At 38.9% G+C, this 13,481-nt stretch overlaps 1 protein-coding gene across 1 annotated transcript in view; it reads right to left on the bottom strand.

Moving 5' to 3' along the window:
* The window catches only part of IntS2 (integrator complex subunit 2), a 65,249-nt gene that overhangs the window by 32,952 nt on the left and 18,816 nt on the right, over positions 1-13,481 (bottom strand). The window contains exons 7-11 of the mRNA XM_076189311.1: positions 10,821-11,021; positions 10,513-10,696; positions 4,433-4,581; positions 4,040-4,223; positions 692-897 (exon numbers count right to left, since the gene is read on the bottom strand). Coding sequence (XP_076045426.1) covers positions 692-897; positions 4,040-4,223; positions 4,433-4,581; positions 10,513-10,696; positions 10,821-11,021 — 924 coding nt within the window. The remainder of the gene's footprint in view (positions 1-691; positions 898-4,039; positions 4,224-4,432; positions 4,582-10,512; positions 10,697-10,820; positions 11,022-13,481) is intronic.

Consider the following 13,481-nt stretch of genomic DNA (forward strand, 5'->3'; position numbering starts at 1 on the left):
ATTCAGTTGGATTTTGTCAGTGGCTGGAGTGTAACCATAAGTTTTGGTGTAACCATAGCTTAAAGTTATGATTACACTCCAATCTTGGACAAAATCTAACTGAATCATTGGAATCCAATGATTCCACTGACTAGTGTAACCATAGCTTAGAGAGAAGGTCCTTTGGTATATATACATTCATTCATTCTTATTTGCAGTTTCAAAAACTGGAAACCTGCAATCCCAAAGCAGCCTGCAAAGGTCTCTGTGCCCTCCCATAGTTCTCTCAGGGAAGAAACTTTGGATTTATGTCTGTGCTGCATAAGTATGGGACTGTTTCTCTTACCAGTTAGCTTGTAATAGTAGGAAAATGGAAACCATAGCTGGTTGTCAATTTTCCTTGTATTTAAAGGTACAGGAAATACTGTCTTCACTGATATTGAGAGCTTTGGCCCATTCCAAGGAACAAGTGTGAGTCCTTTGGGTCTGTACCTCCAAATGGTGGTGAGAAACTAGAGAACTTATAAAGCCAAGCAGCAGGGAAATGAATCTTCGATATCCACCACATGCAGATACCATCACTGGTTCCTAAATGCACATATAAGTAGTGACATCCTCTATGTTGAATAAAATAATCTGGCATCAGTAAAATTAAAATCTGTAGTGTAGGGGTTAATACACAATTCACTTTCAACACTCATTAGTACTCTACCTTCCATCAAAAGGCTCCTGCAAATCCTGATCATGCATGTTGAGGATTGTCACAGGAACCAATGCCTTGCTTGGTACTGGAGTTTTGAGACTTGATGCCAATGGAACAGGACTGCTTCCCCTTAACCACTGTTGTTGTTGTAGGGCTGACAGTCGTCTCAGGGGTCTCATGGACTTTGTTGGAGTGACAGACCTCTTGGAAAAACTCTGAAATGTAAAGAGAGAACAAACACAAAAAATTATCATTATAGACCTGTATCATTCTACCTACATGGTTACTAAGTCTATTCCATTCATTGACCACCCTATTTGTAAGCCAGTTCTTTCCTATTTCCTTCTTGAATCTAAAATTGTCCAATTCAAATACATCACTGTGAGTCCTGCCCTGTTTTCTTAATATGATGACCTTATTTTTGTTACCCTTATCCACTTGAACACCTTTATTAGATCACCCCCCACTCTGCATCTTTCCAGAGAGTGTAAATTAAGGTGCCTAAACCTTTCTTCGTAGGGTAACTTTCGGAACCCATGTATCATTTTGGTCATTCTCCTCTCTAGTGATTCTAGTGAATTGATGTCCATTCTATAAGATGGAGACCAAAATTGTACCGCATAGTCAAGGATAGATCTAACACTAGAGTTTGATACTTCTGCAATTTCATTTGTAACCATCCTAGCAATGAAACCTAGTGCTCTGTTAGCTTTATTCCTGGTGCTAATGCACTGTTTCCTGGATTTAAAGTCAGGACTCACTGGAACTCCCAAGTCTTTCTCACACTCAGTTTTTTCTAAAAACATGTTATCTAAGCTATATCTATTTTCAGGGTTGTGTAGCTCTACGTTTAACACACTGCACTTTGAGATCTTGAAGTCCACCTGCCATTTCACTGACCATGTGTACAATTTGTCAAGGTCATCCTGCAGAATCTTGGCATTGTCTCCTGACCTAATTAGGCATCCTATCTTAGTATCATCCACAAACTTACTAACATCACTATTAATCCCATTGTCCAAGTCATTTATATACATAATGAACAATAAGGAACCCAAAACCGAGCCCTGGGGAACTCCACTAGAAACACTCCATTTGGATTTTACACCATATATGGTGACCCGCTCTTTTCTGTCACTGATCCAACCTCTAATCCATTCTAACACTTTCCCTCCAATGCGACTTTGATTTTATTTAGTAGTCTCTGGTGGGGCACCCTGCTGAACGCTTTGCTAAAGTCAAGGTAGATAACATCATAACTATAATCATCTGATGCCTTATATACGTTAGTGTAAAAAGATAGCAGATTAGTCACACATGACTTACCCTTGGAGAAACCATGATGTGAGTCATGAATCAAATTATGTCTCTCAATGTGATCTCTGAGTCTATTAACTATTATTGATTCAAGCATTTTACCTATAATTGATGTCACACTGATTGGCCTATAGTTGCATATAGATGATTTATCTCCCTTTTTGAAAGCAGGAACAACATTTGCCTGCCCCCAGGCAATAGGCACAAAATCAGTGTCTACTGACTTATTAAATATTTCTGTTAACTGGGTGCAGATTTCAAATTTACACTCTTGATTTAAGCACTCTTGGAAAAATTTCGTCAGGACCTGGGAATTTTGTAGCTTTAAGTCTTTCAATCTGTTTGACTATTTCTATCTTACTAATGCTGATATTTGATAGTCTACTTTCTTCATCCCCATTGTAAATCGGATCACAGTCAGGTACCTAATCTAACCTCTCCTTAGTAAACATGATGATATGGTTTAACAACACAAACTCCCCCCTATCAGAAGGCTAGGAGGGTGCCCCTTACACAGGACTTTGTAGCATGGAATTTAATAAACCATGCCCTTGGTTCAACTTTGCCAGTGACAGCGTTCTAACCTGCCACCTTCGTAAACACCGAGAGAAAATATTTGTTAAACTCCTCACTCCTTTTTTCCTCTGATTCTATCATGACATTTTCATTGTTTTTAATTGGGCCTATCCTTTCCTTATTTTTTGTTCTGTAGAGATAAGAGGCCCTTGGGGTTGGATCTTGCTTATCTGGCAACCTTAATTTCACAGTTATGTTTCACTGTGCACATGTTCTTTTTTAACCAGTCTTGCCATATCATTATATTTGGATCTAAGATGTGTTTCCCTGTTTTTTATTTGTACATAAAGTCCTCTTTTCATTCTGATCCCATATTGCCTGTCTATCATCCATTTGGGAGTATTACTATTCTTGTGTATTGACTAGAGAGGAATAAATTTAGTTTGTGAATTTAGAATTAAAGCTGTTAGGTTACTGTACATTTCATCCAAATCACTGACTGGTCTGATGACCTCATGCTTGTAAGCAATCAAATGTCTTATATACTCCCTCATCTCATCAAAACTGGCTCTCCTGAAGTCTGATATTAGAATGTTATTCATATTATCTAATTTTTCTCAATTAATATTAAATCTTATTTCTTGATGATCACTAGAGCCTTGACTATCTCCTACTTTTACATTACTCATTAGGTGCTCATTATTAGTTAGAAGTCCAGAATATTCTCCCCTTATAGGATCGGCAATCTTTTGTTTTAGTAAATTATCCTGCACCGCACCTATGAAGTTTTGCACTTCCAGCTCTCCTACTAAAATTTCCCAGTCAATGTTTAAACAATCAAAATCTCCCATGATCACGAAAGTTTTTGTACTGGGACACCCTCTGAATTTCATGAATCAGGGGATCAGTCTGCTCAATGCTGAGGTTAGGTCTATATAGGACACCAATAAGTTTCTTATTCTTGCCTATAATCTTCACCCAAATAGATTCCATACTATCCTCTGCCTTGAATTGTTGGTAATACAGTTTATTGTACTTTTAAAGAAAAGTGCTACTTCTCCCTCACTCCTGCCAACCCTGTCCTTGTGAAAAAAAAACTTATATCCTTCTGTCTCAATTTCTGGAAGGAAATGTCTATCAGCTATATTGATCCAGGATTCAGTAACAGCTATAACATTAAATTTCTCTACACATGCTTTACCTCATAGCAAATCAATTTTATTTATTACGTTTCTGTTGTTTGTATAGTAAACAAGAAGAAATTCATTTAGGCTGCATCAGTTTCTCATTTGTTTATGACTGCTTTCTGCTCACACTTATCTCCTCTCTTCCCTCCTCAACACTCCACTTACACCCAAGGTCCCTTTCACTCCATGCAAGGGATGAGGAAAAAGATAAAACACTCAAAAGATAGTAAATGTATGAACAAAAGCAAACAACATATACAAATTCTAATATATCAATATACTATTCAGCCTATCTGTGAAAACTAAACTGAAACAATTATGAATACTCGTTTCTCACCTTGTTAGAGAACTTATCCACAAATATTGACTGCATAAATACGGCCATAATTTCCTTCTGAGTGATAGGTTCATTAAAGGAATCTGTGATATTACCCTTACTCACAATCAGGATTGAGTTAACATACACTTCAATTAGCTGGGGCAGAACAGGATGAAGTGGTGTGGTACTTGCACATATTTGTCTGTATAAAAATGAAGTATTAGTTTAAATTTCACATCAATGCAAACCTCAGATCAATAACATGCTCTTGACAGTTAAATTACATGTTTTTATCTAATTTACAAAGCTCAAATTGAATTGATTAATACCATCTATCCTTTCATTTCAATATAATCATCATTAAAAGTGGAAAAAGTATTAAACTCTTTATATGCTTGGTTGTTCCCTTACTTGTATATCCAGTCCTTAATAGGAACTTTATGTTTTGTGAACATGCGACTCTTGAGTTGGTGGTAGATGCAATGCACAGGTAGAAATCCAGGAATGTCTGCATTCAAACTCTGTGTCACTGGTACTTTGACTGCATGTGCCGTCAACACCTATAAATAGTAGTATGCACCAAAATATTTGTAATCATTATAAGGTGCAGTGAGGCAAAAGATGGAAGAGATAAAGATTGGAAAAGATGGGAAAAAGATAAAAACCTGAAAAGTAGCAAGTATATATCAATCAAAGAAATGAATATGTAAAAATATGCAGGGAGGAAAAAGAAACTATGAAAAAGACATAACAGAAAAACATAAGGACCAACCAAAATTATTCTATAGATACGTGAACATTAAACTAAAACACAAACAGGAAATCGTGAAATTACACTAAGGAAATATAGAATAGACAGACGATATAGAAATGGCTGAAGTCATGAGCAAACACTTCAAGTCTGTGTTCACTAGAGAAAATATACAGCATTGGGACAAAGGAAGTGAAGTGAGACCCCCCTCCCACCCTCATCAGGGAAATAATAGTAACACAAAATGAAATAATGGACCAAATAATGAACATGTCAGGAAATCACATGGCCTGAATGGAATTGCAAGCTGGATACTAAAAGAATGTAAAGATGAACTAATAGACAAAATATATAAAGTAATAAGCTGCTCACTCAAAGAAGGAAAAATACTGGAAGACTAGAAAAATGCCAATATTGTACCAATACATAAAGGAGGAACAAGGAAGACCCAACAAATTAGAGACCAGTTTCCCTTACAAGCACGATAGACAAAATTTGTGAAAAAGTTATTAAGAATAGATGGACAAAACATCTGTAGAACAATATACTAAATCCAAGAAAATTCAGATTTAGACAGGGAAGATCATGTGCCACAAATTACATCTGTTTCTACTCAAAACTAATAGATGTAATACAAGAAAGGGATGGATGGGCTGATTGTGCTTTCCTAGATATACAGAAAGCTTTTGATAAAGTACCACAAAAAATTATTAAGAAAACTGGAAACCAATGGCGGGATACAAGGTAAACTGCTGAAATGGATGGAAGATTTCTTGCATGGAAGAAAAATGAGAATTGTGCTCAGAGATAAAAGTTCTATTTGGGAAGAGGAGATTAATGGAGTTCCACAGGGATCAGTATTGGCTCTGATATTGTTTGCTATTTATGTAAATGGCATGGATGAGGGTGTGAAATGTTACAGGAGCTTCATTGTAGATAACACAAAATTGCTGAGGAAAGTACATACTGTACATATACCAAGGCTTTTTCCCCCTTACAAGGGAGGTAGCCAAAAAGGAAAAAGCATAAAATCATTCACACCCATTCCATCCCTGAATACACTCCACACCCCTCCACCCTCCCTCTTATCTTAGCACCTCCTGGATGACAGGTCATCCCTGCACCTTGTCCACTGCCCTGGGTCAGAAGCAGTGTCGCAAGACACAGCACATCCACAGCAAGGCCGCTTCATTAAATCGGCGACCCACCCTCTCCGTCCCCCCATGCAGAAAAGGAGAAGATGGGGAGAAATCCCTTCGGGCTGCGTCAAATTTTGCTCACACATACTACCTCACCCCCCATCCCCACCCCCGCCCATTCCACTTCATGCATCACAACATCATCCATATACAACCATTCTCCATTCACCCCTGTCTTCTGTCCTCTCCCGTCCTTCCTCAACAGACATTCCCCTCTTCCCTAAAGCCCCCTTCATCCCATCCATCGACCTCATCCTAGGACATCCCCTCATATTCACTCCCTTCACATCTGCCTTCCATACCTCATTTACTAGTCTTTCTTCACTCATTCTTTCCATGTGTCCTAACCATCCTGATACTCTTTCATCAACCCTATCTCCCAACTCCCTTTCCACCCCTGTTACTCTTCTCACCTCCTCATTTCTCACTCTATCTAGCCTAGTAACCCCCATCATACTTCTCAGACACCTCATCTCAAACACATTCAAACTCCTTCTCTCTTCCTCTCTTATGTTCCATGTTTCTGCCCCATACAGTGCTGTTGGCACAATCACTCCTTCATACAGTCTCCTCTTAGCATCCATTCCCAAATGTCTATTCCTCATTACACTCTTCAATCCACCAAGGCATTTACTCGCTTCTCTCAATCTACATTCTACCTCCACCTTCACTCCACCTTTTCCTGCCACATTTGCACCCAAGTATCTAAAACTATCCACTTCCTCCAGTCACCCTCCTTTAATGCTCACTTCCACCCCTTGTACATCTCATCACCTTACTTTTACCTACATTTATCTTTAGCTTTCTTCTATCACATACTCTCCCAAACTCTGTCACCAACTTCCTCAATCCCTCCTCCGATCCTGCCACAAGTGCAGTGTCGTCAGCAAACAACAGCTGGCTCACCTCCCACTTTTCTCCATTTTCTTTAACCATTTCCAATCCCTGACCCACTACCCTTGCATTTACCTCTCGCACTACCCCATCCATGTATAAGTTGAACAGCCAGGGCGACATAACGCATCCTTGATGAAGTCCCACCTTTACCTCGAACCACTCACTCTCTCCATTTCTAATCCTGACACAAGCTCTACTACTCTCATAAAAACTCTTGACAGCTCCTAGAAGCTTTTCTCCTATCCCATATATCTGCATAACCTCCCACAGTGCCTTTCTGAGGAAAGTGAGTACTGAAATGAATTGTGAATTGCTGCAGAGAGATCAAAACAGGGCTTCAGAATGGAGTCAGAAGTGGGAAATGGACTTCAATATTAAAAAATGTAGCATAATGGAATTTGGAAAAAGTATTAAAAAAAAAAAAAAAAACAGGACAATATAAAATTGGTATATAAGAAGTAATGAAAGTGGAATCTGAAAAAGACCTGGGAGTAATTATCACAAAGGACATACATACATACATATACCAAGGCTTTTTCCCCCTTACAAAGGAGGTAGCCAAAAAGGAAAAGGCATAAAATCATTCACACCCATTCCATCCCCTGAATACACTCCACACCCCTCTTAGCACCTCCTGGATGACGGGTCATCCCTGCACCTTGTCCACTGCCCTGGGTCAGAAGCAGTGTCGCAAGACACAGCACATCCACAGCAAGGCCGCTTCATTAAATCGGCGACCCACCCTCTCCGTCCCCCCATGCATAAAAGGAGAAGATGGGGAGAAATCCCTTCGGGCTGCGTCATATTTTGCTCACACATACTACCTCACCCCCAATCCCCTGCCCATTCCACCTCATGCATCACATCATCCATATACAACCATTCTCCATTCACCTCTGTCTTCTGTCCTCTTCCGTCCTTCCTCAACAGACATTCCTCTCTTCCCCAAAGCCCCCTTCACCCCATCCATCCACCTCATCCTAGGACGTCCCCTCATGTTCACGCCCTCCACATCTGCCTTCCATACCTCTTTTACTAGTCTTTCTTCACTCATTCTTTCCATGTGTCCAAACCATCCTAAAGGACATGACCCCTGATAAACAGATAAACAAAATTGTTGGAGAAACCTACAACTTGCTAAGATCAATAAAGGTGGCCTTTACCTACTTGGACAAAGAAATGGTGAAGAAAATACTAGTCACATTAGTGAGGCCAAGACTGGAGTACGCAGCAACATTATGGTTATCCAGTACTAAAAAGAATATATAGGGAAAATTGAAAGAATCCAAAGAGCAACTACGAAGATGGCCCACTTTAAAAAATGTCATATGAGGACACATTTTCAAAACTGGAATTACAGACTTTGGTACAAAGAAGAGAAAGAGTTGACTTGCTGACCATCTATAGAGTCATGAGAGGCAATCCTTGATAGAGAAGACTTACTAAATTGGAATAAGAAAAATACAATGAAAGGAAACTCAAAATGGACAGTTATAGAAGAGACCTGAAAAAGAACAGCTTTCTACATAGTGGTGGATGCATGGAACAAATTGGAAGAAACAATAGTGTGTACAAAAACAATACACGAATTTAAGAGCAAACTACACACTGCAGTAGCTCCCCTTCCCTTAAGATACAACTAGGTAAATACATACATATACCAAAAGCTCCTTCCCCCTTATGGGGGAGGTAGTCAAAAAAACAAATACATAAAATCCACTCCCACCCATTCTATTGCCACATACTCCACTCCCATTCAACCCCTTCCCTCCCTCTTATATTGGCTCCTTCTGGATGACGGGTCATCTCTGCATCTTACCCACTGCCCTGGGTTAGAAGCAGTGTTGCAAAACACAGAACATCCATAGGAAGGCAGCTTCACCCAATCTGCAATCCCCCCCCCCTCTCCATCCCTTTATGCAGAAAAAGAGAAGATAGGGAGAAACCCCTTTGGGTTGCTTCAAATTATCTTTCATACATACTCCTTCACCCCCCATCTCTTTCATGCATCACAGCGTTAGTAAACATTACAATTTCTCAAAGAAATACACTATGGAATCTGTCTGATAATATAAAAATGAAAGACAGTAATGGTTTTCAAATGGTAAACTCTTCCCTAAAATAAATTTTATTCTTAACCCCAACGAGATCTTCTACAAATGTGATCTGGCTGACAAAAGATGGAACATGGAACATAAGAGAGGAAGAGAGAAGGAGTTTGAATGTGTTTGAGAAGCATGATAGGGGTTACTAGGCTAGATAGAGTGAGAAATGAGGAGGTGAGGAGGAGAACAGGGGTGGAAAGGGAGTTGGGAGATAGGGTTGATGAAAGAGTATTAGGATGGTTTGGACACATGGAAAGGATGAGTGAAGAAAGATTAGTAAAAGAGGTGTGGAAGGCCGAGGTGGAAGGAGTGAATATGAGGGGGCATCCTAGGATGAGATGGATGGATGGGTTAAGAGGGGCATTATGAAAGAGAGGAATGTCTGTTGAGGAAGGCCAGGAGAGGACAGAAGATAGGGGTGAATGGAGAAGGGTGGTCTATGGATGATGCTGTGATGTACGAAGGGGTGGGGGATGGGGGGGGTGAGGGAGTACGTATGACAAATAAATTAATGTAGCCCGAAGGGATTTCTCCCCGTCTTCTCCTTATCTTTACGAGGGGACAGAGAGGAGGGTCACCGAATTAATGAAGCGGCCTTGCTGTGGATGTGCTGTGTCTTGTGACACTGCTTCTGGTCCAGGGCAGTGGACAGGATGCAGGGATGACCCATCATCCAGGAGGTGCCAAGATGAGAGGGAGGGAAGAGGGTGGAGAGGAGTGGAGTATGTAGAGGATGGAATGGGTGCCTTTTCCTTTTTGGCTTCCTCCCGTGTAAGGGGGAAAAATGCCTTTAGTATATGTATGGTGTATGTATTAAATCTGAAATCAAAGTGGAGAAATCATCTTGATGTGTCAGATGACATGCTAGTAGCTTTGTCAGTAATTGTACCCTGATTCCATGTTTTGATTGCACAAAAGCAACAACAAATATCTCACTAGATAAATAAGAGTTTGTTATGTAGCTGAGATATTGAAAAAAGATGTTTTCTTCTTTTGTGTAAGTACTGTAATTCTTATTATGAGCCAACTGAAATAAATAAATAACCTGATTTATAATCTGAAGTGGGTAGATTAAAGTAACATTGTAAAATAGCAGCTGTTTGTATATCTGTAATTTCTCATGTTTTATTTTGCTTTTTGTAGATATGGTTAAAATTATAAATGCTTTTGATTTTCTTTTATGTTCCATTCCTAGCAATCCATATCTAAATAAATTCAAGCTATTGACATCTATGGAAGTTATACTACTGTCAACTAATAGGGCTGGTGGTGATCATTATTTTGACAATCAAGTTGACTCAAGTGAAGGGGGTATGGGACCATATTGGGCAATTCATTGGGGGTCGGGAATCATCAAAAGGTTAACCCTTGCTCTAAGAGATGCACTTTGAATTTTGAAAATACATCAATTTTTGGCCAAGATATGATGTTTTTCTTTCCTTTCCAAAAAAAAGTGTCAAATTATCCCAAACACCCTGTGTATGATGAATGAATGAATGAACATTTATGATCTTCAAAGAATGGACAATAATACATTACCTGTTCTGTAAAGACATCATGAGTGAAAATGTATTTGATACGGGACAAGTTGTTGGCTCTCGTGAGAACTTTCATTCCCAAGGCAGCGCTGACAAGTTCAATGATGGCACTAAGCTGTTGTGCATGAAAATGGATGGCCATAAGAAGCAGCATGGCACCAAATGAAGAAGATACTCCACTTGCTCTGTTTGGAAAAAAAGACAAATCCATATTAGAAAAAAAAATATATATATATATATATATATAATAATACTAAGGAATTGTACAACTTCCACCTTTCATGTAGACACTAAACAGCTGCTACTTACCCTGCAAAGTAGGCTTCCTCCTTGACAAGCCACTTTATCCATTCTGCTGCCTTTCGTTCATTTTCTTGTGCTGCTATCAAGGAAGGGCAGGCAATAAGCATACAGAGACCTGTGCTAACAAATCGTACACCCGCAGCAGAAGGAGGTGGATGACATGTTACTAACTGCAGTAACAATCCAATCTCTTTCTCTTCACTCAGCCTGAAATCATTTACATACTAGTAGAAAACCTTTGTTGTTGGGAGTATTTTTCTGATGACTAGTTCACCACATCAAATTTTAGAAGAAAGCTTGCATTTACTTTTCTGTTTAACCCCAACATTATGGCTATTGTGGCTCCATTTCATGTGCTCTACACATCTCAGTATTTCCCCTCAGACCCTATCTCTCATGGCATATACATGAGCAAATTAGATATGGCGAGATACAGATAGGATACCATTAGCATAGCTCTCCTTCCTGTAAGATACAACTAGGTACACACACACAGTTACTTACTAATGAAAGTCGGCAGCAATTCTTCCTTCAAAAAAGTATTTTCAAATAAAATGGCAGATTCTACATTTATTAGCTTTCTACTTCTATTCTCAATCCTCCACATTGTTCAACTATGAGTTCTTGCAATACTCTACCAAAAGATATTTGATGATCTAACCTAAATACTTCTATTTCTTCATGCATGTCTACCTCACTGCCCATTTTTCTTTGCTTCCCACATTCTTTATTGTTATTTTTTCTTCAATCTTTCTATTTGCTCAAACCATTTCATGACAACATATACCATGTGTGAATGTCCAGACTTAAAACACATAAAATTTGAGCTCCTGAGAGACACATTAAAAGGGGAATATCTCAATAGTGTTAAATTAGCAGGATACCTAGGTTGTGTTAAATGGGATGGGGAGTGCTCGGATACCCAAGATGGTTAGATTACAGTGCAAATAGTGAGTATTGAAGTACAATGGAAGATAATGATGACAGGCCAGAGAAGCCTCTTGGCAGGAGGGCATCAAACTGTAATGTAAACACATACCCAGAGCCATCTATCAGTACAATACCGAAGCATAATGTAAATATGAGCTTCAAATTGCTTCTGGGTATGAAAAGATTTTTTTGATAGTAACGATGAGGGACATTTTTCTGGATTCAATGGGTACATGAAAAGACTTTTTAGTAAAATTATAGACATAGAGAGGGAGATGAGAATTATGGAGGAATCGTGGAACCAAGAGACAAACAATCCATGGGGGGCAAATCAAGAAATGAATAAGGAAGAGACTTAAAAAAAGTAAATACTGAAAAAAAAAAGAAAAAAAAAATCCCACATAGAGTGATAGATGTCTGGAACAAACTAAACAGAGAAACAGTGAGTGCTATAACTATAAAAGATTTTAAGAAGAAACTGGATCTGGAGAGATACAAAATTGGGTCACTATGAGCATAGCTCTTGTCCCATAAAATACAACTAGGTAAATACACATTGCACGCAACCATCCTGCCACGTGCATGCTGACTACATGGGACGACAAGACGAGTGAACAAGAGAGGTCTACAACAAGCTACTACGAGTGAACGAGATAGGTCTACAACAAGCTACTACTACATGGAGCAAGGGGATGAGCTTCTACTATGAGTGAATGAAGGACTATGAGCAGTGACAAAAATGGCACCTACACTATCAAATTTGACATACAAACAAGGATTGGAGAAATTACATCTATCAACACTGGAACAAAGAAGAGAAAGAGGTGACTTGTTGACCATTTACAGAATTATGAAAGGTATGGAAATTCTTGATAGAGACGAATTATTAAAATGGGACAGAAGAGAAACAGGAAGGAGGACACGAAAAGAAGCTAAAAAAAAAAAAAAGCTTCCCACATAGAGTGATAGATGTCTGGGAGAAACTAAACGGAGAAACAGTGAGTGCCAAAAATATACAAGATTTTAAGAAGAAACTGGATGTAGAGAGATACGTGGAATCAGGTCACTACGAGCATAGCTCTCATCCTGTAAAATACAACTAGGTAAATACACATTGCATGCAACCATCCTACCACATGCATGCTGATTACAAGGGACGACAAGACGAGTGAACAAGAGAAGTCTACAACAAGCTGCTACTATGAGTGAACAAGAGAGGTCTACAACAAGCTACTACTACAAGGAACAAGGGGATGAGCTACTACTATGAGTGAATGAAGGACTATGAGAGGGGCTAGGAAGATGTGGTTAATGTATATGGAGGAAGCCTACAAGGAGGCAGTCAATTCAAATTGACTTTAAAAACACTGAAGGTATGGCAACAATGTTCAGTCATGAGGTTTATACCTCGAACATTAGTATCCCTAAATTTTCAGGAGTAAATACAGTGTGATTTAATTTGTTTCTCAATTTGATTGACACTTTGTCACTAAAAACATAACAGATGAAAAAAGAAACAGAAATTTTAATAGAAAATGTAGATCCTGAGATGGGTAGGGCTAGGCTTATAATAAATTTCCAGCAAATGAAAGATATCAATCAATATGAAGCTTATAAGAAGGCATTCATTATACATTTTAAGTCAAAGTGTGATCAGGATCCTATCACATCTTTGGTTAGAATGGTAAAGTAAAAACAAGTGAATCAGACACAGAATATTTAGCAAAATTAGATAGA

This window comes from Oratosquilla oratoria, chromosome 8 (assembly GCF_046742065.1).
Source record: "Oratosquilla oratoria isolate Oo_2021 chromosome 8, ASM4674206v1, whole genome shotgun sequence".
In the NCBI taxonomy this organism is placed as follows: Eukaryota; Metazoa; Arthropoda; class Malacostraca; order Stomatopoda; family Squillidae; genus Oratosquilla; species Oratosquilla oratoria.